The sequence below is a fragment of the Thunnus thynnus genome, chromosome 8, assembly GCF_963924715.1.
Source record: "Thunnus thynnus chromosome 8, fThuThy2.1, whole genome shotgun sequence".
In the NCBI taxonomy this organism is placed as follows: Eukaryota; Metazoa; Chordata; class Actinopteri; order Scombriformes; family Scombridae; genus Thunnus; species Thunnus thynnus.
This window is the reverse complement of record NC_089524.1, coordinates 24063218-24089769: the sequence shown is the minus strand read 5'-3', so window position 1 is coordinate 24089769 and position 26552 is coordinate 24063218. Positions and strand designations below refer to the sequence as shown.

At 40.2% G+C, this 26552-nt stretch overlaps 2 protein-coding genes across 2 annotated transcripts; one reads left to right on the top strand and one right to left on the bottom strand.

Annotated features, from left to right (window-relative positions):
* The first annotated feature begins 2897 nt into the window (after positions 1-2897).
* On the top strand, positions 2898-21542 carry cilp2 (cartilage intermediate layer protein 2). The gene is made up of 10 exons (XM_067597328.1): positions 2898-3137; positions 9881-9937; positions 10774-11043; positions 11198-11380; positions 11934-12089; positions 12175-12492; positions 13025-13133; positions 13285-13442; positions 15350-17778; positions 17865-21542. Exons 1-9 carry the CDS (start codon positions 3074-3076, stop codon positions 17764-17766), a joined length of 3732 nt encoding a protein of 1243 aa, XP_067453429.1. The 5' UTR covers positions 2898-3073; the 3' UTR covers positions 17767-17778; positions 17865-21542.
* Positions 21543-22252: 710 nt separating this feature from the next.
* Positions 22253-25780, bottom strand: si:ch211-212d10.2 (uncharacterized protein LOC557710 homolog). The gene is made up of 3 exons (XM_067597327.1): positions 25388-25780; positions 24904-25019; positions 22253-24166 (listed from the first exon to the last, which is right to left on the bottom strand). Exons 1-3 carry the CDS (start codon positions 25575-25577, stop codon positions 24068-24070), a joined length of 405 nt encoding a protein of 134 aa, XP_067453428.1. The 5' UTR covers positions 25578-25780; the 3' UTR covers positions 22253-24067.
* Between the last annotated feature and the right edge of the window lie 772 nt (positions 25781-26552).

Sequence of the window (26552 nt, the reverse complement as noted above, 5' to 3'; positions counted from 1 at the left end):
GATGTTTCAATTTCTGGGGTTCATATTTTCCTTCACGTAAAGAAACACAGACATTTTTCTCATACTTTTTAGCCGACATCATGCATACTAGAGCTTTCAGAATGCTTGTTCTGTTACGTTACGGTCGCTAATCACGAGGCCACCTAGCTGTGTTATATGCACATCACAGGCTATTAGGGTTGAGCCCCTTAGACGAGCGCACACCGTTACCTCTGTTTATTGGTTTCCAACTGGATTTGATTTCCTAATTAAAGCCATAAACAGGTGTGATCGGGCTATAATCAGCTGTAGAGGAAGGAAGGCCTCTTATTATTGAACTCAGGGCTGCTTCAATGGGAATGACTAAGCAAGGCTGCTGTGCTGTTTATGGATGAGGTAATGTGTATTTATACTAAGCACAGGAGCTTCTTCTGGATACTAAATCACTAATGCCCAGTGTGTGTGTGTGTGCACATGTGTGAGTGAGTGGGTGTAAAAAGTCAGTGAAAAGGAATGTCCATCCGTTTTTTACTTGGTGGTGGCTATTAAATCTGTCAGAGGCAAGCTGACAAGGGTTGTAGAAATATGTCCTAGCAATCAGTACTCTCTTGTCTCTCATGCCTGTCCAATCCCGGTCAGGAAACAACGTCTTGTCACCACTCTGTCAACTGTGCTTTTCATACGAGTGGTTGAGTAATGAGCTTCAGAGTCGTCGGTGGCCCGTGGAATTGAACAGTCACAACTGACAGCGGCACTTGTTGTAATATCCAGTGAGAGATAGTCTTACACTGAGAAGAAATGCGGTCAAAAGATGTAGTGGAGTTAGTAAAAGAGAGCAGCAGTGAAGCAGAAAGATTAATCTAGTGTACAACAGAAAAAGGATTATAATTTAACAATATACAGGGTCCAGGGTCCTGTCTCAGTGCAACTAAAAAGACTTTAGTTTTATTTCATTATGATAAATATTCATTTTAAGAAAGGAATATACTGTAATCGCATGTTTCCTATTAGAAACATGTTTTGTCTGCCAACAGATTAGATTATCCACTTTCAATGTTTAATGTTTGATTTTTGCAACAACTTTTAGCATTTTATTATTATTATTTTTGTTTTTATTCAAAATTCAGTAAAATATTTTATTTTTTGCAGGAACACACATCTCTACAGGGGAACACAAATAAAACAAAGTAATTCGATAAAAATACCATAAAAAGCTAATGAAAAGCACTTGATCATCCACAATCACAGATCAGATCCCTTTTTAAAAACTATTTCAACTGGAGTTTAAAATGCTTTTATTCTTTGGAGTCTGTATTTGGTTTAGTTTATTGACATCATTTTTATATACAGATGCCACTGCCCAGACCTGCCAGCTGGTCCATCACAGGGCCTGTACAGATCTTATCTGAATGGAATGAATGTATATATTCTGCTGGCAGCCAGCTGGCAGCCGGCTGGGGTCAGCAGTTCTGAGTGGCCGGTACTTATATACATAACATAAATCAGACTTTTTTTGCAACATAGTATTAAAGCTTTGGACTTATTTCCCTTGGTGTTTTTACAATTCAATTCAAAATTCTTTTTTTTGTCTCGCAAGGGGCAAATTGAGGCAACTGAGTTTGCAAACAAAGTACACAATCACACACACAAAGACAATCTAAAAATACAAATATAACAATGTCTGCCGGCCAACAATATCCAACACCACAAAGGTGCATATAATGTAAAAAGTGAGAAAAGTGCACGTACATTTATCCATCTATAAACCATGTAAACTGCTTATTTCTTGTTGTGTTAATCAAACTTTACTGAGGTAGAGAAAAGCATTCATTGTCTGTCTTAAGTAATGTATGAGTAACATCATTTTCAAGATAAAATAAATTATTTCAAAAGTTTAACACCCTTTTATTTTGAATCCAGAGAGATTTGTAAAACTGATGAATGTACTTAGTGTTTTTCATTTTGAGGATGGATTTTACAAGCATTGCTCTGTAATTGCAACAATTCACGTGCTGCAAAAGAGTACATTGCACCTCATAAGCACGTCTCGTGTCTGCGTTCTGAGGAGTTTTTCCTGAATGGCATGCCATATGACGCCACTTCCACTCCTTGGCAGTGCATCGCCATGCAATCAGCGACTGTTAAAAAGTTACAAAACTAAACCAGAAGTCGAAACCAGAGGAAGAGCAGCATCTGGCACTGTCCTGTGCCTGTTTGAGAGACAGATACAGAGAAAGTGAGACAGACAGAGACAGTGGGACATAACAGTTCACATTAGATGAATAGAATGGCCTTTTGTTTAACATCATGAATCACGGACATGACGAGAAAAAAATCACTGATGTCTCCAATTAGCTTTGCTTGTTTTGAACATTAAGAAAACATAAAAAAATCAAATAGACTTCTCAGGGAAAGTGAAAAAGCTTTAGCATCCTTAAGCAAAGAAAAGTATTATTTTGCACAAACACACACACACACAAATCAGGACAGAGATACACTTTATGATGAACACACACATAAACACACACACACACCTGCTCTGTGGATAAAGATAACTAGAGCAAAAGAGGGTTGCAACACAACCAGAATTAAAAATACTGCAGCAAATAAGGCAGAACTTATGAAATCTCTGTTGGGAGGAAAACAGATCACACCACACACACACACACAAACACACACACTCTCCCTCCCTTTTCTTTCCTTCTGTGTGTGTGTGTGTGTGTGTGTGTGTGTGTGTGTGTGTGTGTGTGTGTGTGTGTGTGTGTGTGTCTCTCTCTCTACCCCCACCATACCCTTACCTTTTTTTGGAAGATGATATGGGGGACCCAGATGTTACATTTCACTGGCCAATGGTGAGCAGAGAGGGGCTGGATTGGTGTGTACTCATGATGCCCCTTCTTTTAAAACGCCTGAGCTCCTGTGTCCAACTCAGCAACTCTCACATGAGAAAGAGCAGCAACGAGGCTCTGCTCCACCAGCAGCATCACCCACACCTGACAGACTGTATCTTCCAGCTGTAGAATCAACTATTTTTTTTTGAGTGTTTTATTTCAATGCTGTAAAAAAAATCATCTGTGAATGAAAGTGTGGCACCATGTCGGAATTAAATATGGTGGCACTCCTGCTGTCTTTCCTGGCTTCAGTGGCTCTGGGCCAAGGTAAGTGACCATTCACCTGCAATTTTAGCCATTGCAACACATTCACTGGAAATAGCTGACCTAAAAGAAAGCCAGTTGCAAGATACATTTTTCATGAACTTTTTTAAATCTTCCATAACATTTCTGTAATCATTTAAGATCAGAAGGCCAGTATATGACTACTCACACATGTGCACTACCATAACTAGAGTTTTCTAAGTTGACGCCATTTCCCTGAGGATGTCAGATCAGGATTGGTGGAGGACTCTACAGAAATGTCTTGTGATGAGCTCATACTATAAGGGTATTGTGTGTGTGTGTGTGTGTGTGTGTGTGTGTGTGTGTGTGTGTGTGTGTGTGTGTGTGTGTGTGTGCTATTTTATAGACCACCTCAGTAGTTCTTAATCTCTGATGTTAAGTCACCGGCACGTTTCACCACCAGGCTAATCAACAACACGTGTTGATAGACTCCTGGGTCGTATAAAGTAGAAGTGGTCTGCCTCTGCGGTCTTGTTTAATAACAGAAAAAAAAGCTCAAATAGGCTCAGTGCTGCTGATAATAGAAGGATCTGGTGGCACACGCACTTTGTTTCCAAAGCTGCAGTACAGCAGCTGCCACTGTCAGCATACAGGAGGCCTGCTTTTGTGGAAAAGGAGTATCTCAATACAGCCTCAATACTCCATTGACTTTTATGATCTGACAAAGAGCCAATTCAAACTTACTTTTTTAGCATTAGTTGCTCAATTGAACTCATTGTTTTTGCCGTCAGCTACACACAGACTTCTTCTGCCTCTTCTTCACTGTGGTGATCCAGCTTCTGGGAAAATGTTGCTCTTATCATCATTTGAAAGCTTGACTGTCTTCCTGAAAGCAACGTTTTTTCCAAAGCTGTCACTTATTGTCTGTCTTACAGCTGCTTCTCATTAACTTTGATTTTTTTTTTTTTAAGAAAGGGAACTGGCAGTTCATAAAAAACAAAAGTGTAACTACACCTTAATAGTCTCCATATCTTGTTGGTCTCAGAGGCCTCAAAAGTCTTGCAGAGGCTTTGTACCATTTGCTGATGAGTATATCATTAGATTAGAAGATGGTTCTGTCTTTAGAGAAAGTAAATGAATAAATGGCAAACACTGAACTGAACACTGTGTTGCAGCCATGAGCAAATGCACACCTTAAAACGGGTTGTAAAATTTTATGTTTCGTGCCACGCTCCATTAGCAATACATCCACATCTTGAAGGAAGGTGGGTTTGTCCTTATTTCCCCCTCAAATGCAGTGCCAGCACTCCCTAAGATATAAACCCAGTCACCTTGGAAACAAGAGGCAATAATCACAAACCAAATGACCCACTTTCCCACCTGCTGGGCTTGAGCTCAGCTAAATGAGAAAATGGAATCAAGGGAGGGATAAAGAACACAGGTAAAATGACTTTACCATCCTCTTTTCCCACCGTCAATTTGGCCAGCATGTCACCCTTTCCTTTTTGGTGGCTGTCTCAGCCTCCTTCCCTGAATTCTCTTCACCTCTAACTAATGACTGCACATCTCCGTCTGTCCATTTGTCTTCATCTGTACGCCTTTTGTTTCTAATCTGTCTCCCTCAGGTATTTCTTCATGAATTTTCCACACCTTTCTCCCTCACTTCATCAAGCTCCTTCCTTTGCCTTTCACCACCTATTTCTGTCTGCCTTTCTTCATCAAACACTCTCTCCTCGCCTTGCTCTCTGTCACTCTCTCCATACACCATAGAGCTTACGAATTTATGAGCTGTTTTCCAATTTGGAGGCAGCAGCTATTGCTGAACGCCCACTGAAACTCGGAGGGGAACACTGTGGCATTACCACCTCCTAGCATAAGTCTTGATTGCAGCTCAAAGGCTTTTTAAAGTTACTGTACTCTGTTAGACCCAGCTGTATGGCATTACCACAGCATTACCAGCGGACCTCCAACCCTCTTTTCTTCTCTTCTCTTGTTGCATAATTGTAAGGGAAAACTAGACGGTGTATGTGAGCAGCTGGAGGGCCGTTGTGAGTCAGACACGGGGGCTAGTTCTAGTTCTCCAGATGCTGAATGCTGTCTGCTCCAAACGTTAACTTTAATGACTGAGACAGGGATTACAGTGGATCACAGGAAAAGGTGCAAATTTCCATTAATGACAACCCTGAGCCATCTTACTTCTCTTTCTTCTGTGTGTATTTATGTGTTATATGTGTTATATGTGGATGTGCCGAGGAATTATTTATTGTGGGGATAATCAACTGAACTTTCCAGTTCCTGGCTCCCTACCTGTGCACAGGTACAGCAGTTCAAGTGAGGACTTCCAGATATTTTTTATGTAAAAATTCAGTGCTGCCCAATTATGTAGTTAATAGTATCAGGGAGAAATGCTGTGTGCTGCAAATACCTTCTTTTAAGAACACAAAGCCTTTGTTATACCTTAATAAATCCTTAAATCATGCCGTTGATTCACATCATTAGTTAATGTCAAGGACAAAATTGCTGATTTTAATGAGTGACAGATGTTTTAGGGATCAGTCGGGGTAAATAGAGAGATAGACTCATAGAGAAAGAGCAGACTCCTCCCAACTGCACACACCTCAACTAAGAGGCTGGCCAAACATACGAACAGCTTCCATATGACATGGCAAACAGATCATGATTTACACAGGCCCACACACACTCCCATCTCTAAATGCCTGTGATTTAAAACAAATACCTCTGTATTAGCTAAATCCTAACAGGGCTAGATTTCTGTGACAGATCACCTGGACTCACACTCCAGCACACACACTCCTGATTCTGAGAGAAGGACCCAGACACGGCAGGACAAGCTGAACCGACAAATACTGTAAAACCTTGTTCTCTTAGCAAGCTTAATTTTGCCCAATAGGTTATGTAACATGGGGAGGGGAGGGTGGTGTTTTCACATATTCTCCTTCTTGTAAGGATCTGGAATATTATAAACAGGATCCAGACTGTCTATTTAAACCTCATCTCTCTGCCAACATACATCTGGCACAACCATACCTCACTAATCTGACTGAAACCATTCTGCAACTTCATTAAATCCTGCATTTTCCTCTTTCCTCTCCCGACAGCTTTTTTTATTAGATTCTGGCAAAGGCAGACAAAACTCCCTCTCAGAAAGTGATGGAGAGAGAGTCTGTCCTTTGCAAAGGCACTGGTAGTTATTAATAGGGGATTTGCCTTTGTGTAGCCTAGCTGTATTTCACAATGAACCATGGTGACGCTAAATCCAAAGCTTGTCCTCCAAAATAAGAATTGCAGTTGTCACAACAGACCCGGGGTGGATAAAGATGACAATGACTGCAGTGTGGGATGAAAAGTTTCAGACATAGCCTGGTATTCAGGCGCTTGCCATGTGGCTATATGTGGAAACCAGAAGCTATTGGTGTTGTTGCCTTCTCTTGCCACTATAATGTATCCTGTCACCTTGTCCATGGTTTATGAGGGGTCACAGTGAGGATGGCTGAAAGGTTTATAATATCCTTTTAGCCAGCCATGTGGAAAGGTTCGTGTCAAAGGTGAAAGTGCCAGAGAAAAGTGATACATCTTGACTTTGTAAAGAGATTTGTGTCAGCAAAGCTCAAAATCAAACACCAAAAGAGAGCACATGGATAGTTTCAAGGACAAATAAGATATAACATTTTAGGGTGGATTTTTTTGAGCACTGAAGAGGAAATCATAAGTTCTAACCTTGCTCCCTCTGGTTTGAAGAACGTGTGTTTCAACTACTTGCTTCTTGGTAAATTCACTCGCATACCAGCTGCATGAAGCAGCGCCCAAATAAATCTCCCGGCTTTTAAAATTCATAAAGTGTTAACATGCCACTCAAAAGCACAATGAGCTCTGTGAGTCTGCCATGGGAATCAGGCCAGTTCATACCGGCTGCAATTGAGGTCACTACCCCAACATTCACCCTCTGCTGTAGCTGATCTGGGTTTCCTCTTTTAACTTTTTAAAACCATTAGTCACCTCATGAAACTCTAACAATCTTTTAGTATTTTGTTTTCATTATCAAACATCTTGAAATGATAATCAGGAGCCAATTGGTTCGACTGTGAATGGCTTTTGGTTTGGGTGTGAGTGAGGAAGAAATGTTACGTAACAAGAGCAGAAAAACTGCTTTATGATTTTTTTTTTTTAAAAATGGATGCACTTCAGAGTGAGGGATGTCATTAATTAGCCAGAAGTCTAGAACTCAATGTTAATTAAGTGAAACAAAAGGCTTCTTCCTTTCCCCTCGCCATGTGCTTTCTAGTTTCTAAAAGTTCTCAGTTAACCATATTAAAGGATCGGTTCACAATTTTTAAAGTCTGTCTTAAAACAAGAGTCAAGTGTCCATATGAACATTGAAACAGGTTTTTTCTTGTAGTAATCATTCCTCTAAATGTGATTACAGTATAAGTGATGGGGGATAAAATCCTCATTTTAAGAAAAAATGCATTCAAAAGTCTATCTGAAGATAATATGAGGAGTCTTTGCAGTAAAAAAATTCCCTTTTTGAGCCTTGACAGTGTTTTCCTGTTCAGCTGCAGTGGAAGGATCATAACAATAAGAGGGAATGGAGCACTAAAAAGACTGTAACTTTGAAAAATATTGACTTGATTTGACTAATTTGGAGGGATGAGGCCTCATATAAGGTTAAATAAAATTTTAAATACATTTTGCATGGAGGGACTTACATAGGAAGTGCATTATGAAGGGATGTTCTGATGGCCAGTATGAACAGGTGGAATGATTACAGCAGGAAAAACATGTGCCAGTGTTCATTTGGGCATTTGACTATTGTTTCATATATGCTACTTTGTGTAGTTTGCACAGACAAATCCACACTGTCCAGTAGTAGAAAAGAAATGAGGAAAAACTATTTGATTTGATTTACTAAACTAAACCTGCAAGAGCCACATCTGTCCAGCAGATCAGTGTGAAAGCATTTGCTTCTGTTTATCCAGCCAATCCAGTGTATCAGAGAGACTAAGCCGATATGGAAAACTATCAATGGTTTTTAAAGCCAGGGGCATAATAAAAACACCATGAAGGTCAGCTGACTGTCGACCCCTTTAACCAAACACATGTTGAATCAGCCATTATTCTTGACTTATGTAATGCATTTTTGAACAGTCTATCTTTGTTCTGTTGAACTACTATCCTTCTTTGCTAAATATATCAAAAACCTAAAGGATTGAAAAGATGTGCTGGCATAACAATAAAGACTTGAAGTGAGCCGTAAAACCAGCGGGGACTGGGATCGATACTGGCCCCTGTGCTGGGAGTTTCTGCTCGTAAACTCAGCAGTGTCTCTCCGAAAGTGCTAAGTGTCTGCACATATTACTCACACACACACACAGACACACACACACACACACACACACACATGCTGCATAAGCTACTTTTTGTTTCTGTCACAGACCATGACATTTATTTTTTTCCGCACTGCCCAAATGAAACTCAGAGGTGAAATGTCAAGCAAACAACTGACGTTTTTGAAAACATAAAAAAATGATTATTGCAGGAAAATGAATCATTACACTTCAAAGCATGTGGGAAAATGTGTCACGGTGCATGTTTAATAAATCAAAGAGCTACATTTACAATGAATGCCAAGCTGCATATCTTTCTCTTTTCTAATAAGGAAACATTTGCTTTCATCTTGGAAACACTGTTGTGCTGTTGCGTGTGCATGCATATGCGTGAATAAATGATGATGATGTAAGAATGACTCACTGATACAAGCATGCTGTGTATGCGCACATATAGGCCTAGTATAAACATATATCATTAAGATTTAAAAATAAAAAGGAAATTGCGGTATTCAAGTATGTGTAAGAGGTGATGGAGTGGGATAAAGTGAAGTTTTCTGGCTTGGAACTGCATGCCCTGATTTGTCTCAGCTGGAGCTTGATTAGCATCCTCAACGGCGGCTGCTTGTTGATGGATCAAGAGGAGAAGGGAGGATGGGAAGAGGAAAAGCAGAGAGGAGGACAGCAAGGTGAAGGATGAAAGGATGTTTGACAAGCACGGGGGAAGTGACGGATGGAGAGGAGTTTGGATGAGCAGCAGGGGGGAAAAAACTACAGATAGAGATAGTGAAGGTGCAGATAGTGGACGAGATGGAAGTTGAGGAATGAGAGAGATTACATTTCACAAGAAGGGAAGGAAAGGACAAAAAGAAGACCACAGAGGATAACCATTTCTTTCCATTTCCTTCTTTTTTAGTAGGCCATAAAGGTCTTGTCATTGCTTCGGCACATAAAAAGGGAAGAAGACATGTGACTAAAAATGAACATGAAAATGAAATTGAAAAAAATAAGAGGGAATAAAGAGTAAAGGGCATTGGAAATGCTTGTAATGAGGGAAAGTGTGTCACTGTGGCTGAATGCCTTCTTGCCTTGAACACAGAGAAGAGAAAAATGTGCTCAGACTGTAGCACAATGTAAAGTGTCTGCATAATCATTATATGTGTGTGTGTGTGTGTGTGTCAAATCCTTTGCTTGAGTAAAAGTAGAAGTACTGCAATAAAAATACCTCATAACCAGTAAAAGTCACATATACTATCAAAAATACTCATAATGCAGAAATTCTGACAAAAGTCTTCTTCTTGGTAATGGTCGAACATAAAATATAAACCATTAGCTCCCACCCTTCCCTGCTCCATACATGCATACATTCAAGGATGTAAACTGAAAGACTGAATGCTCTGTATGGCCATTACTCAGATGTTTCTTTTCTATTGTTTGCAGGATTGCTGAGGAGCAGGAGAGTGGCCATGAACACGTTCACTGACACACAGACAACAGGTACTGAATCCATCAGCAATGATATTCAGAGCTAATTAGTTCACCTACAGTACTTTACAGATTATACAACTGTCTAAACTCTCTAAAATCTACACAGCAGTTCACTTTTAAATTTCATGACTATATCAGTTATTTGAACAGTTACTGAGGCGTGACACCACAAACCTCATGTACAAGAGACACATAGCTGAGATATTTTATATCACACTAACTTTATGTTTGTACTGTATCACGTAGCAGCGAAACATTTAATTTAGCTGAGAAGTTACATCTCTCCTGTCTGCTTTAATGCAACAGCCATAGGTGTTAGTCTGTATCCAGGTTGCTATCTGCAGCACATGTCTCCTTCCATCACCTCATTGCATTATTATGTGAATAAAAGATATTCCATCAGTGTGTTGCTAATACATTATTTTATTTTAAGTCCTCATATGTGTCTTGGGGAAATGCTCAGGTTTCAGAGCATGTAGCAGACACAAAAACTAGACAAAGTACTTCATCTGTCAAGCCACGGGGTTTGGAAAGAACCTGGACAATGCAGGACTCCTTGGGGTGCATGACGTCAGTTTTAAATGGCAGTAGCAGACCACCTCTTAAAGTTTGTAACCCATCCCTGCTGTTTTCCCTCTTCTTGATTTTGCTTGGTTCTGACCCACGTCTCCCCTCCATGTAAGACTCAAACCCAATCCCTTGCCTTTACTTTCTCTCCCTTCCTTATTTCTAGATCTTGTGCTGGATTGTTTTCTTTCTTTCTAGCTTTTTTTTTAAAGTTATCTTGGCTTATTCTAACCCATTCTTTTGGTTTTCATCCATGTCTCCCCTCTGTGTGCCTCCAGGCGTGACAGAGTGGACGTCTTGGTTCAACATCGACCATCCTGGGGGGAACGGAGACTATGAGCGCCTGGAGGCTATTCGATTCTATTACAGAGAGAGAGTTTGTGCAAGGCCCACAGCCATGGAGGCTCGGACAACAGACTGGGTGGCAGCAGCAGACACAGGGGAGGTGGTCCACTCCAGTCTGGAGAAGGGCTTCTGGTGCATCAACAAGGAACAGCCCCATGGCCACATCTGCTCCAACTACCATGTCCGCTTTCAGTGTCCCCCAGGTAGTCCTGATGACAGCAGCTCAGGGCTGCACAAGCTGTCACTTCACAGATGTGAACACGCAGGAAAACACATGCATGAATACACATTTTCAAATGCTTTTAAGAGCAGCACTCAACAATAATAAACACTCTACTCTTCAATGTGTGTGTTCAGTGCAGAGTTATTGGACTGACTGGAGTGAGTGGGGTCCTTGTTCAACCATGATTTGTAACGATGTGGGCATCCAGGTCCGCCAGAGGAAATGCATGAGCACCCAGCCCATGCCTCTCCTGTTGGTACCGGCATGCCAGGGCCACCATTCAGAAAGGAGGGAGTGCTCCGCCCCTCCATGTACAGGTGATAATCCCAACAACTATCAGCACTTCATTGTTGCTTGGACAGTGTGATGAGATCTCATATGAAACAACATCACAGCATTGCTAACAGTGATCGACATTCGTACTGAAATACATGGTGTACTGTAGCATACAGGTTAATCTTCCTAAATGTCCTTAATTGTATAAAATGCAAAGAATCAAAATTCCAGTTTAAATTTCTAAAAATGGTCATGTGCCATTTTCTGCTCTGTGGTCTCAGAGCAGAACCTATTCCTCTAAAAAGAACTTTGTAACCATTTGTTCAAGTGCTCTCAATTGAACTACTTGTAATCAACAATCTTCCAATTGCAATTCATATCAGCGATTGTTATTTAATCAGCTTTCTTATCTTTTTAATGCCAACAGTATTGTGTAATTGCACAATTTACTATCTAATTTATGTCCCGTGGTTTGTTTGAATGGCAGAATTAATAAAAAAGACTAATATACTAAGACTAAGACTAATATACTAATATGCTTTTCTCACTAAGTTCCAAACTCACATTGTCCTTGCTGTCTTTCTGTGTGATCAGCTGAGTGGAGTTCATGGGGTCGTTGGGGGACATGTTCAGTGACCTGCGGTGGAGGTCGCAGGATTAGGAGGAGGACCTGTGTGCGAACCTCAGAGACAGTGCAGTGTAATGGACGGCCTGCAGAAATACAGAAGTGTGGGAGGAGTCCATGCCCAGGTATGCTGTATGTATAGTGCAGGTTTCGTCTTCATTTAGGTTTCATTATGAGTCTGTGTTCACATCTCCATCTCTGTAACAACAGTCAAATGTCAGCATGTGTGCACTGAGGGCCGCCCCAGTGAGGACTGCAACCGTTGTGTGTGTGATGGCCACCTGCTACATGGTGATGTCTACACCGTGACTGGTGTCCCCGTGGTGGGAGCCTTGGTGGCACTGGCCAGCCAACCCAAGGTCATCCGTGCCCGAACAGATGCTAAAGGCCAGTTCAAGCTACTGGGAATCTGCTCCTCCAGCTCCACTTTGATCATCATCAGGAAGGAGAAGTTTGCCCCGATCACTGTTTCCACCTCGAGTAACACCACAGGGTTATCCTGGATACGAGCCGCCCTCAAATCAGCGGGTGAGTATCAATCATTAAAATCATGATTAAGCCCAATGATAGATTTTAAGTTTAAGACTAAGTTAAAGTGTTTGTTGTTTTCAAATGAACTATGAGAAAAGCAAGTTTGTGGTATATATTAGGATTAACTGACTAACTGTAGGCAAATTCTTAGAAGAGCTATTTTTATAAAAAAATGTATCCTGATTCTAATTATCATTGTTCTACAGAGCCAGTAAATCCTCCAGTCATATCCTCAGACTGCAGGGAACGAACAGGAAATTGACAAAACTACAACAAAAACAGTCTGGCCTATTGAAAGACTTCACATAGTCTAGAGCACTTACTTGGTTGCATGGAAACCAAATAAAAATAGGCCTGCGCTGCTTTTGAAAGATTAATTCCCTCAACAATCATTTTTCATAAGCACAGAGGCCAATGAGAGAATAGTGTAATGTTTGACTGAGTTTTATGAGGTCTCAATACTCTGCAGCACCATTCACAACAGTCAGAATGAGGTCTTTGAGGGTTTGCTCCTTTCTGCTGTCCACAGAGAAGCCGTACATTGTAAAGCACCCAGAAGACAAGGTGCGTTATGAGGGAGGTAGAGTGCTGTTGTGCTGCAAGGCAACGGGATCGCCGACACCTGACAAATACTACTGGTGAGATGAATACCAGTGTTACCACATTATTAATAACATTATAAGACTCAGAAACAGCTAGAAGTGGTAGAGTTATTACTTTTCCATGTTGTGAATATTTCTTATTTGTCATTTATTTTCTTATATCAATAATTATTTGCCTATCTTCAAGGTACCACAATGGGACTCTGCTGGACAGGAAGTTGTACAAGTATGAAGAGGACCTTGTACTACGGGAACTGAAGCTGGAGCAGTCAGGAGAATACTACTGCAAAACCAGCAGTCCCGCAGGCAGCGTCAAGTCCTCTCCAGCTGTCCTCACTGTGATAGGTATGTTTTGTCTCTCAGCATCACCATCACATAAACCCAGACGTACAGTTAAGGATGCAATGCATAAGACGGGACTACCCACACCTATAGTGTTGGACGAAAACAACAAAAATATCTGTTTCTTTTTTGGTTTTTGGTATTGAGTTGTTTTTTTTTTTCTCAGAGTCAAACAGAAATAAAAACTCCCTTCTAGTAAATAGCGCAGTGATGTAAACTGTAATTCATCATCATCATCAGCCATGAGAGAAAGTAACTTACTATGATGATAGCAAGCGGCACACAGGGATTACAGCTCAGGATGGCTGTTATCCCAGTGCATTTGACAATGACATATTTAGTCAAAGTCCTCCCCAAGTTCAAGTAAAACCACTGACAAAAAACAGAAAACCACACTTCATTTTAATATATAAAGAGCTGCTGCTCAGAGATTGAATACACAGTTTAAGAGAAATGTCAGCTCTGAGCTCCAGCTAAGTCATCCGTGAGCCATGTCCATGCATTAAGAGGATTCAGACAAAACCACACTGTCCTACAACTGAGAAAGAGAGAGAGAGAGAGAGAGAGAGAAAGAGAGAGAGAGAGAGAAGTCAGTTAATAGACTGTTTCATTGGAAAAAAAATAGGAAATTTTAAAAAATCAGGGCTCACACAATCTGACTGTGCTTGGAGCAGTATCTTTTTTATTATGTTTACATTGGTTGAAACTACCTCTTGTTCTTTTTTGTGTGAGATGGCTCTAGACACTGTAAAACCTCAAACCCAATTTCTCCAGAACACCCGGTGTTGAGGTGAAGTCCAAGGCTGACAATAAATTCTGTTTCTTTTCTCTCTCAGAGTCAGACAAGTATTCATTTTCACATCCGTGTGAGGGTGGTTACACATTGCTTATATCCTCCAGGTGCTTGTTATCTAAGACACAGATTAACAAACAGGGTTTTCATGGAAGAGTGCTAAAGCAATCTATCCCAGGCCAAAGATGAATCCCTGCACTCCAAAAGTCATTATGGCAGGAGACTGTGTGTGTGTGTGCAGGACAACACCTGCGCCTCAGAGCTTATAAGAGAGACTTTTCATATTTTACATTTTGCAGAAGTTAAATTTGATTTCCTATAAAATGTGTTACCATCAAGGTAACTTGAAGTTAAACAATTTATTATGAAAGAAAAGTCAAAGTACCGTTGGTAAATCCATCAGCAGTACAGAAATGATATTTCATACATACCACACAACCCCATGTGTCTGCAATTATCAACTTACTTGAGAGATGGGGAGCTTAACACGAATACTTGACTATAAGCTCAACCATGATATCATACACATTAATTATTCTGCCAATGTCTGGGTGAACAGTAATTCTCTCCTTCCAACTCCCATTTGGAAAGTTGGTAAATAAATGTTCCCTTCAATTTCATGTCCAATTACCCCTTCATGCACATTTCGCCGTCCAACTTGGCCACTCATAGGTACTTTCAGTCCATGCAGACATTATGTGCATGTGTGTGGGTGTGAGAGAGAATGTCTCTGTGTTTATATATATATGTGTGTGCAACCATGTGTGAAAAAGGAAGGGCAGAAAAAAAAGATTTTTTTTAAATATTCAGTGTCCTAATTTATTCGCTATACACTTGTTCTGCTCTGCTCATGCTTCAATAGGCAATTACCCAGTACCAGGCAATTTTATAATTAAATCCTAATAGTTTTGACAGGCTTTCGTGAGCAAACTGTACTTTAATAGTCATGTCTTCAACATGGCAAGTCAGTGTTCATTTTAACAACAAAGCAAAGTGTCAAAATTATTTTGGATTTTTTTGCATAGACTTTCTTTGCACTGTTTTATGTGTATCAAATGACTAATTGGTGTCATATTAACACACACAAGCTTAATACACTTTATTATGCAATTCACAGCAAAAGGAACACCCGCATGCAATTCTGCCCCTGAGAATCACCTCATCAGACTGCCGATGGACTGTGTTCAATCTGGGACAGACTCCAAGTACTACAATGCCGGCCGCTGCCCTCACAACAAATGTGCTGGCTCCCTAGACTTTGATATGCGCTGCAAAGATGGAGCTGGGTTCTGCTGTGGGGTCCAAAATATGGAAAGTCGAACCATTGACTGTGGGAGCTACAGCCTTCCTATCCGGGCTGTGACACAGTGCAGCTGCCAGAAGTGTGTGCAGCCAACTGTGCTGGTTCGTGGCAGAGTGGTCACAGCTGACAATGATGAGCCTTTGCGTTTTGGACACATCTACATTGGTAAAGAGAGGGTGGGCACCACTGGATACCAAGGAGGCTTCACATTACAAATTACTCCTGACACGAAAAGATTAGTGGTAAATTTTGTTGACCCCACTGAGAAGTTTCTTGACACTCCAAAGGTGTTCATCTTTGACAAGAAGGGTGGATCCATCTACCATGATGTAAAAGTAATGAGAAAGCAGACGCCCATTGATATTAATGCAGGAGAGACCAACTCTATTGTCCTGGGTGATATTAAAGGGGAAGACCCAATAGGGCAGTTGGTTATTCCTGCCAATTCCTTCCATAAGGACAATGGAGAAGTCTATGAAGGAACTGTGAAAGCCAGCGTCACATTCATTGACCCAAGAAATATCACCACGGCTGCTGCAACCCCTGGCGACCTCAACTTTGTGGATGAGGAGGGTGATATGCTCCCTTTGAGGACCTATGGCATGTTCTCTGTTGACTTCAGAGATGAGACCAACAAGGAGGTACTTGGAGCTGGAGCAGTCCAAGTCCTTCTTGACACACAGCACGTCAAAATGCAAGAGCACATTTCCAAAATGAAACTGTGGTCTTTAAACCCAGACACAGGGGTCTGGGAAGAGGAAAGTGACTTCTCCTACACCACAACAACCGCTGGTGGTCATGGAAGAAGCAAACGAGAGGAGCGCACATTCCTCATAGGCAACATGGAGATCAGAGAACGCAGACTCTTCAATTTGGATGTTCCTGAAAACAGACGCTGTTATGTCAAAGTTCGTGCCTACATGAGTGACAAGTTCCTTCCTAATGAACAGCTGGAAGGTGTTGTGATTAGCTTAATAAACCTGGAACCCAAGCCTGGGTATTCAGCTAATCCCAGGGCATGGGGTCGCTTTGACAGTGTCATAACTGGCCCTAATGGGGCCTGTTTACCAGCTTTCTGTGACTCCCAGAGGCCTGATGCTTACACAGCTTATGTCACAGCAATGATGGGTGGGGAAGAACTGGAGGCAGCTCCTTCCTCCCCAAAGATGAATCCAAACATCATTGGAGTGTCTCAGCCATATCTGGACAAAATAGACTACCAGCGTTCCGACCACGAGGATCCAGCTCTGAAGAAAACAGCCTTCAGAATTAACCTTGCAAAGCCTAACCAAAATAATTTTGATGAGACAAATGGGCCAATATATCCGTATCAGAATTTAATATCCTGCGAAAATGCCCCTGTTGATGCAAATCATTTCAGATTCTTCAGAGTGGAAAAAGACAAGTATGAATACAATGTTGTACCCTTTGAGGAGAATGATTTGACGACCTGGACAGGGGACTACCTCTCTTGGTGGCCTAATCCGCAAGAGTTCAGAGCATGCTTCATCAAGGTCAAGATCCATGGACAGAAGGAAGTGATGATCAGGTCCAGGAATCTGGGAGGGACACACCGAGAGACAAAAGGCAAACTTTATGGCATTAGAGACATACGCAGCACCCGGGATATGCAAGAGACCAACACTTCAGCAGCCTGTGTGGAGTTCAAATGCAGTGGCATGTTGTTTGATCAAGCTGAGGTGGACAGATCCATCATATCAATCCTTCCACAGGGAAACTGTCGCAGGATCAACACCAACAAACTCCTACAAGAGTATCTCATCAAACATCCACCAGTCGCTCAAAACAACGAGTCCCATGCATTCACCATGTTAGCTCCTGTGGATCCTTTAGGACACAACTATGGCATCTACACAGTCACAGACCAAAGTCCCCGGCACGCCAAGGAGATCGCTATTGGGCGCTGCTTTGATGGTACTTCAGATGGTTTCTCCAGAGAGATGAAGTCAGACTCTGGAGTTGCGTTGACCTTCAGCTGTCCAGAGAGAAAGATTAGCAGAGAAAGCCTCTTCCAGCGCCTGCAGACTAGCCCGGGTCAGACGCTGTCTCAGATGGCAAGGGACATGAGAGAGTTGGAAGGCCTACAAGTGCAGAGATCATCCACCCAGGTGGTGGCCTATCCTTCAGAGCAGCAGGGCAGGACCCAGAGTCGTAGAGTCAGCTCTTCAACCAGGAGGAGAGTGTCCATGCGCATACAGCAACGCCAATAAATACAACAGGAGGTATGCTCAGCTAAGATAATTTGATGTGTGTTCACAATGACAGTAATATCAGAATAATCTAAATGTTCTTTCCTTTTCATTTTTAGATCTAAAGTCAAGACTAATATGACGGCATCACTTCGAGGAAGTAAAAGTTGTCTGTTGATGAATATGAACTTTGTTCAGACAGCAATTCAGTAAAATGTGATTGAAGATATTCATTATTCTTATACTTACTTGAAGGGTTTGGTATATTCATTTCTTCCTTCCCTCCTGAAAGACATGCATCATTTGCCTATATGAAATGCAGTGACATGCATATATTTAATTGGCTTTGGTCTAATTTTATGAATGAAAAGACTAAATTGACGTTTGAGAACGTAGCTTTTATAGATCTAATTTGTGGCATTCCATGGTTTCTGCTGATGTATCTCAATGCTCGAGTTAAAACCCAAACTTTAAGAAACTGTAAATATTACTCAAGACCCGAACACTTCATAAATGGCCATTGATTTCCATCAAACTTTTCTGAAAGAAAGAGCCACAGACACTAAGCCCTTTTTCTACAAATGGACAAACTCTCTCTACCAAGGGGAGAGACATTGGATGCAGTGGGGTGAGGCATGCCACTCAGGAAACAGAGGATGTTTTCAGTCATGCTTCTTAATGTTTTTCAATAGCATGCCAAATGCCAACTGATTCAGCCACACATCCTTCCACTCCACACTTCCACTTAGAATGTGCAAGACCAAGACCTTTGGCAAAACAAGCAACTATCTCACTAGTAGCAGACACCCTAAAAAGTGGATAATTGATTGTGTGGCATGACATAATTTCCTTTTGTCTTATGCACATTCCAAAGAAGCACATCCACAAACAAAATGATACTCAAAACTATGTATTCCCATATATCTCACTTTCTCAGATACTGTTAAAGAGGTTCATTCAATGTCTAAATGTGCGTTGTTTTTGTTGTTGGGCATGTGGGTGATCTGCCTTTGTATCTTCAAGTGCAATAAGTAAGTAGTATAATTTAACTTGATAAATCTACATTCAAACTAGTACAGTTCATAAAAAATGCTGCTCGTGAATGAAGCAACAACTCTTTCACTACATGTGGCAGGTAGTGTGTTCAAGGTGCTTGTATGAGATCTTGCACAGGACTTATTTCAAGTGATTTTCAGCAAATAATTTAACTGCTATGTAATCGTTCTTCAGCTCTCTGAACTTTGCAGAATCTATTAACCTTTTCATACTTTGCTGCATGACTCAGTTGATTTTAACATTTGTACAACACAGTAATCTTTTCAACTTCAGAGAGCAATCTTGTTAGTGGGAGTTCAAATTCTCAGCGGAGCTTTTTCCTCATTAACAAAACCCACTGCATGATTCTTACACGTGAGAGTGATAATTAAAAAGTGACACACTTATGAATTTACTGGCCACATTTTCAGAGACACTGTCAATTGTGACTGTAGATGTGACAAAATAAATAAATGTAAAGTATACATCTTGATAGATATCTAGACAAATGGATTAATAGGCTATTAGATTGAAAAATATCAGGCTATTTTAATTGAATTCAGCAAAAAACTTCACTCTGTGATAAAAGCTCCAAACTTGTTTATCTGCAAAATGGGAAGTTGCAGACCCATAGGAGAAGCTCTTCAAGCCGAACTAATCCAAAACCAAATAAGTGGGACTGTGGTCCATAGAGAAACCGGGAGAAGCTGACAAGTAAATATAAGTCTGCAGTTAATTAGAAAATAAATCACATATTCACTTGGGAACCATTAAAACAGTTTGACCCAGACTTAACAAACATCCAAACAAGTTAATTTCCAGGATACAAAGGATGAAGTTAAATCATTAACACTGTACTGGGCCCAAGCGGATTATGGTCTAACATATTTACCATCACCCAGCCCACTGTACAGTTAATTCTTGAGGGTGTTTCCGCCTCGATCAATTTAAGCCTGATTATATTTTTATTCCTAATGTGCAACTGATTTATTATTCAGCGTGTAAAAGGTGCCAGTACGAAGTTGTGTAAATGAAAACCATATATTGTAACCTTACTCTTGTACTTGGCTCAAATTCGAAGAACAATCCCTTTCCATTATGTATTATGAGCAGCACACTCTAGAAAAACATTAAGTACAGAGAATAGAGTGACAACTTGTGATATCTTCTCCATTATCACTAACCACAGGCCTATGGGCCATCCGCTCAGATGTCCAGATCAAAACAAACTTCTCCCAGCAGTAGAAGTAGCATTCACCCCTCACGGAAGATGATAATTGAATCCATGTGCGGGAAGAGATAAGTCAACATCTGTAGAACAACTGGGATAAATGTTAAATCAAAGACATCAAGATAAATAGGAGTGAGATTATCTGGTGATGTTAATCATTTTTGGGGAACTGTTTGGTAAAGGTAAAAAAGTAAGGGAAAATATTTGTGGTCTTTGGCCTCACAGTCCATCACTTACAGAATCTCAGGCTTGGAAAGTGGTTGCATATGGAAGAAAGTAGTTTTCAGAGAACGCTTTGACAGGAGAACTGGCTTATTCATGAGAAGAAGTTATCAGAGGAGTTTGAAGGACAAGGTAACAATAATAGCCAGAGTAAACCATTATGTAAGGCTTTGCATGGGAAAGTAAGTCGGGCTCTCCAAAAGTTACTTTGTCTTCTGGGGAATTTCAAAGGAGATTAAAGGACTTGTGCAATGTTTGGTTTAATGACTCAAGAAAAAGTTTCCACAGTGTTTAGGATCAAATGAAGGGAGTTTAAGTCTGAATCAAACCGATAAAACACACAGTAAAGATTCATTTTTAATGAAAAGAACGTGTTTATCTCACTGAATCTCAGTGGGAATGGCAGTATTGGTAATAAAGCTTTAATTTCACTGGGAGTCATAAAATGTTAATCTCAAAATTATGGGTTACTGGAGGTTTATGGGTATTTTGTTTCCATTTTTTAAAGGAATAGTTTGACATTTTGGGAAAAAGGCTGAGATAAGAAGACTGATAGCACTCTAATGTCTGAGAATGGTATCAATCTTCTCACCTAACGCTTGGCAAGAAAGTGAATATGTGTAGTTCCCAAAATTTCAAATTATTAATGAATATAGTAAACTATTGTTACAATAGTAGCCGTACTGAAGTCTTGAGTGCTTGACGTTTGGTATACAAGGGTATCTTCATCCCCTTGAATTTACTGGATAACTTGGTTTGTTTTTGTAACTATTAGAATTAAAGGAATCTGAGAAGTTAGTTCTCCTCCAAATACTTCACCAGATTTTTCTAATTTTTCTGTCACAGAATTGCATTGAATACACATAATACAAACCGCTACTATTAATCTTCAGGGCAGAAAAGTACAAGACTCTTAATTCACCAGAAAACACCAAAAATTTAAATACTGTAGTAACCCTAGTAGTATGAAAAGATTCATCAATTTTCTCTTCTGTATAGTCCAGTCGGTCTCAGAGAGATCATAATTTATTCAGGAGGTCATCCTTGAACCTTTCCACCACTTTCTGGAGTATGTGAAGAGAGTTGTATATATGCCACTGTGCTGCAGGAAGCCATCCTGAGCTCCAGTAAACAAATCACATAAATTAACTCCTGATGATGCTCTGTCAGCGCTTAAATAGCATTAACTATTGCATGGTGATGTCAATCTCTTTGTTTCTAAGTTTTTTGTGTAAATTGTGTATTGTATAAAATCCACTATAACTGTACGAATAAGAAACTGTAAATAAATGATTTTGTTTAAACTTTCTGATTGATATTCCCTACTGAGTTTGTATTATCAACTGAGGACACACAGCTAAGTGTAACAATTTCACATTTCTGAAGATAAGAAAAAGGTTTCAGTCATTTTTCAGATACACAAATCACAGGGCTGTGAACATACAATAATTTATTTTGTAAATTAAATAATGCATAGAAGCTTAAATTTTCAGCTGTACAAAAGTCACACCAATAAATATAATTTACAACAAACAATGCTAGCTTACAACAGACAGGTAGTTGAAACAACACAAAAAAAGAGAGAAACAAAATTAAAACAAGTTGAGCATATGAAATACATTTCAGAAAACATATAGAAAGGCTGAAATGAATGCTGGTTTCCTCAGTGTCAAAGGACACTCTCGGGATGTAAAAATTTAAAAATGTAAAAGAAAACATTCCTGGCCTGTGCAGAATCTGAACAGTGTTCACTTCGACTTCTCTAGCAACAAAAAAAATAGCTGCATCTCCATTGTGTGTGCCCATTACCCTCCAGGAGATGAATTATAAAGCTCACAGCAAGACCTCTAGTGCACAGACAACAGACGTTTTTAGCCAGTGGAATTATTATTGTAATAAAATCGCACATCAGGGAGCACAGCAGGGAGGAAAATGAGAGTCTTGAGCCACACTGTCACTGACACCTTCACGACTGGGCACAGTGTGTCTGCTAGAAAATGGAGCTGACAAATAATATAGTGAGTGACTGCACTCGCCACTGAGGAATAAGGGAAACACACTTTCATCAGTGCACACACACACACACACATACATAAAGCTAGAAAAACACATTTTTCTTGAGTCAATGGTGCATGTCAGGTCATGAACCTTCCTTCGGCGCCTTTCTAACCAGAGTCCCATTGCGTCAGTGACAGACAAACCTGTCTCTGCACAAGCCAGGAATGGAGAGAAATGCTGATGAAGACGTCTTAACACTGGGACTGCCACCAATTGTAATTGCGGTGCCCTTCATGTGTGTTCTACTTGCTGGAACTCAATTTGGGTTAAGAAACAGTCCAACAACACAAATGCTGAAAGTGGGTTTCTGTTGCTTGACATCACTGGAATAAGTGTCTAAATGTATCCAAAGGCCACAACTCAACAAGTATGACTGCTTGTCTGTGAGTGTTACAGTTTAAGGGCGGAGGTAATGCTTGTTGAACACAAGGAAGGTGATTATATGTATTAATGAACATGAAACAGTTTGGTTTTGGTTAGAGTTAGGCTGTTGAAAGAGACTGTCATTCCACTATTACAAATATCTCCACTGAAAATGAGTGGAAGCTTTATAGTCAGAAAAAGGTGACCTGTACACTCAATGACAGTTTGGACCTCAAAATTACAAACACACCACAACTGATAATTAGCACCTACATGTCTAGTCTAGAGACCAAGATGTTTTTTACTTTTTCCTCATCTGAAAAATGACTTTCTCCCTTTTAAACTGACATATTGCATATATTGTAATTAGAGCGATTTTTAGTAGATTTTTTAAAAGAGAATACCACATATTCTCTGTTTCTGCTTTTCTCTGTTTTATATCATAACAGATTTTATCAATTTGTTTTTGCGGTTGGTTGAATAAAACAGTACATGTGAGGACATCACATGTAGCTCAGAGAAATTGTGATGGGCATTTTTTCACTAGTTTTTGACATTTTATCGACTGCATGATTAATCAGTATATCAAGAAAATAACAAACAGATTAATTGATAACAACAATCATCATTAGTTGATCTAATTGTAATGACTTCCATTACCTTAATATGACAACACAAAGGCTTAATATCACGCTGCATGTGAATTCATATCATCATCGCAATTATGGTTATACTGTTGTAAATGATCATTTTGTACTTAGGTATGATTGACCAAAGAATACATAAGGGTACTAAAGTTGGACAGCAGTTGTGAAGGAAGTGGTTTCAACATACAATAATGGTTTACACCCAGTTAATGAATAATTTAAAGTAATGCAATGGCTAGTGCAAAAGTGTCACAAGTAGATAGTGACTGCATGAATGTGAGGTAAAAACATAAAATTGTAACACAATATTTCTGGATATTCATTTCAACATAACATAAATTTAAAAAATCGCTTTTACACAGCCAATAATCAGATATGCTACTTAGTTCTATAACATTGGTTGGGAAAAGTAATATATCATGCTTTTATGTTGCATTGAGGTCAACCCTCTGCTACTGTCTGGTGTGTTATCAAGGCCAGCAGTGAGCTTGCAGCTCCATCTGCAGCGTCTGTAATGATTCTCTACCTGAAACAATTTAATGATGTCATACCCTCTTCAGACAATCTTCTGATATCATCCTGAGTTCATAGCAAACAAAGTGGAAATGGTCTGTGAAAATGACAGATAAGGCTTAGGAATGTTTCAGATGGCTTGGGTTTGTGGAATAAGTCTTAAAAATAGAGTGGGCTCACTACAGGCAGTCAGGGAATCGGTGGTCTCAAGAAGGGCTGGAGGACGAAGCAGCAGCTGAGGTTCTTCAGCTCTTCAGCTCTTCTGATCTGCAGGGAAAGGCTGTAAGGAGAGACGACTTGCATGCTTCACGTACACGTTGCCGTCCTCCAGCTTGACTTCATACACTTGTTGCTGAAACAGTCAATACAAAGATAAAACGACATTAAAGCTGGAAGATGGAAAATAAACACCCTGAGTTACTGTGGAAGCAGCCACAGAACACCTTACTGGAATGTGTAAAAGCACAAAATCCAGCGGTTAGCTAACAATATATTGTATTTCATTCTTCACAGATGAAAAAACCCTCATCTAACATTTTTTAATTCTTATATTTCCTCTGTTGCTTGATAAATGTCATCACAGTGATGTGACGGTGTTTATAAAACAGATTAAATAATTAAGAGTATGAGATATTAATGGAAAGTGAAGTTTTCTCTGTTTATAAAATCAGACATCAAAACATATGTTCATTGAATCATTCTTTCAAACAACTGACAGGGGAAGATAAGTTGTTTGATAGAAGAAAATGGGAGCGTAACGTTAACTCTGACTGATGATCTCCGATTTCTCATGCCGTATCAATCATGGAGGGGAATGACATGTTGATTGTCCCCCAGGGATACAATGAAGTTTTCATATGATGTATCTGATGATTTGATTCATATTCAACTAGTTTAAAGCTAATATAATGTCAGATGATGTAATATGATGTCAAATGTCAGAATCAGATGACTGGGACACCTATTCCAAAGGGTTCAAAGATGATCATGTATTGAGCATCTTTAGAGCAGTCATTTTTGTAGGTTTTAGTAATATTTTTCACTACTACAAACTCAATTCAGAAGACATTTTGATGTTTAATCACTGACCTGTAATGATGTCCCTGACCTCCCAGTTCTCAGGTCAAAGTCGTAGTCATGCCAGGGGCAGAAGACCTGCAGGACTCCATCAGCCTCCTCAATGTCACCCTCACACAGAGGACCACCTAGAGGACACAACGGGACAGTTCATCAGTTTTTTTCCCCCCAAACAAATTACTACTGCTGTCTTCCTTCTATGCAAATGTCATTGTGGCGCTCGTATTATAACACGGTGTGAAACAGATAAGCCTGTGTGACAGCAGGGGGCATGATGTTGCTACTTATTTTGTTTTTTTGGCCAAGGATCACTCACACCCTCATATTTATGATACATTTAACAGTGCAGCATTTTTTAGCAGGCTCCATGTCAATACTCTGCTGCGCGATTACATTTTTCATGTTTACAAGCTGGAGTAGGCTACATTTTAAGTAATTATGCCTTTATAGAAAGCTAAAGGGTGTGAATTTGTATATTGATATGATGAGGCTTTACCGGAGTGTGAACAGCGGGCATCCATGGCGAAAAACTCCCCCTTCACGTAGAAGAGGCAGACATCAGAGTCGTAGCCGAGGCAGGAGTACATTAGACGGCAGCGCTTCTTGGAAAGCTCCGAGGCCGGGCCTATGAGCCTCCATGAAACGCCTCCCGTGTTTCCCTCTTCATCTCCAGAGCCAGAAGCCATAAAGACCGGCAAAATGAGCTGCTTTTCTAATTTGCGCCACTACAGGACTCCTTTTTTCCGCCGATGCAAATGGATTTGGCAGTTCGCTTTGTGCAAGTATTCCATATTAAGCAAACCCGGCTGCTATGACAGTCAAGCGTGTGGGCTGAGCTGCCTCTATCCGAGCTGCAGCCTGTGCAGACTGTCACACCGAGGCAACGCAGCACACGACCAGACTCTCAGCTCTTCACTTCAGTTATGTGTTTTCTTGTGGATGGAAGTTTGTCATAGATAATAAAGAGCACATATTCCTCACAAACCCATGGATAAGATTCAGTGATGCTATAGTTTATCAGTTGTGAATACAGCTTCTTTGGAAATAATCCCAAGCAGCAGCCAAAACAAACATATGTGGCCCTTACATGTTGAACCTGGGTAAAAACCTTCATGTGGAGACTTCATAAATGCAGATGTTTCATTTTTGGACCCAGACAGACCCTTCCTGTTGTTTGATTAGGGTCACTCTGTGATGTTAACATACTATTTTATGTTCACTACCCACTCTGTTAAGCTTTCTTGGTGGCCTGTTCAGTTTAATGAGAACAGTTAAACATACACTGTTGGACTTGTCCCCAAAGAGTATGGTAAATGTGGAACATTATTTTTTATATACTGTGCAAAATAGTTCAAATCCATTTCTTAATTATCAGTTATAAAGCCTTTTATTGTTCTTTCATGGCAGACTTCATACTGTACTGAGCTCCAGACAGGTACTTGGCTGATTTTTTTTCAGGTTGAGTTTCCCACAGTGCAGTTAAGCATCATTACAAATCGTTTGTGAACTGAATGAACTGTGTCTCGGCCAGTGTTTTAGTTGGTGGGTGTACATGACAACAGTAACATTGTCTCGAACTGCAGTGGAAACAAATATATTTCAGTCTGCTGAACTTTATCAAATACAAGTTCATAGAATAGATAAAACATAACCCCAGGAAG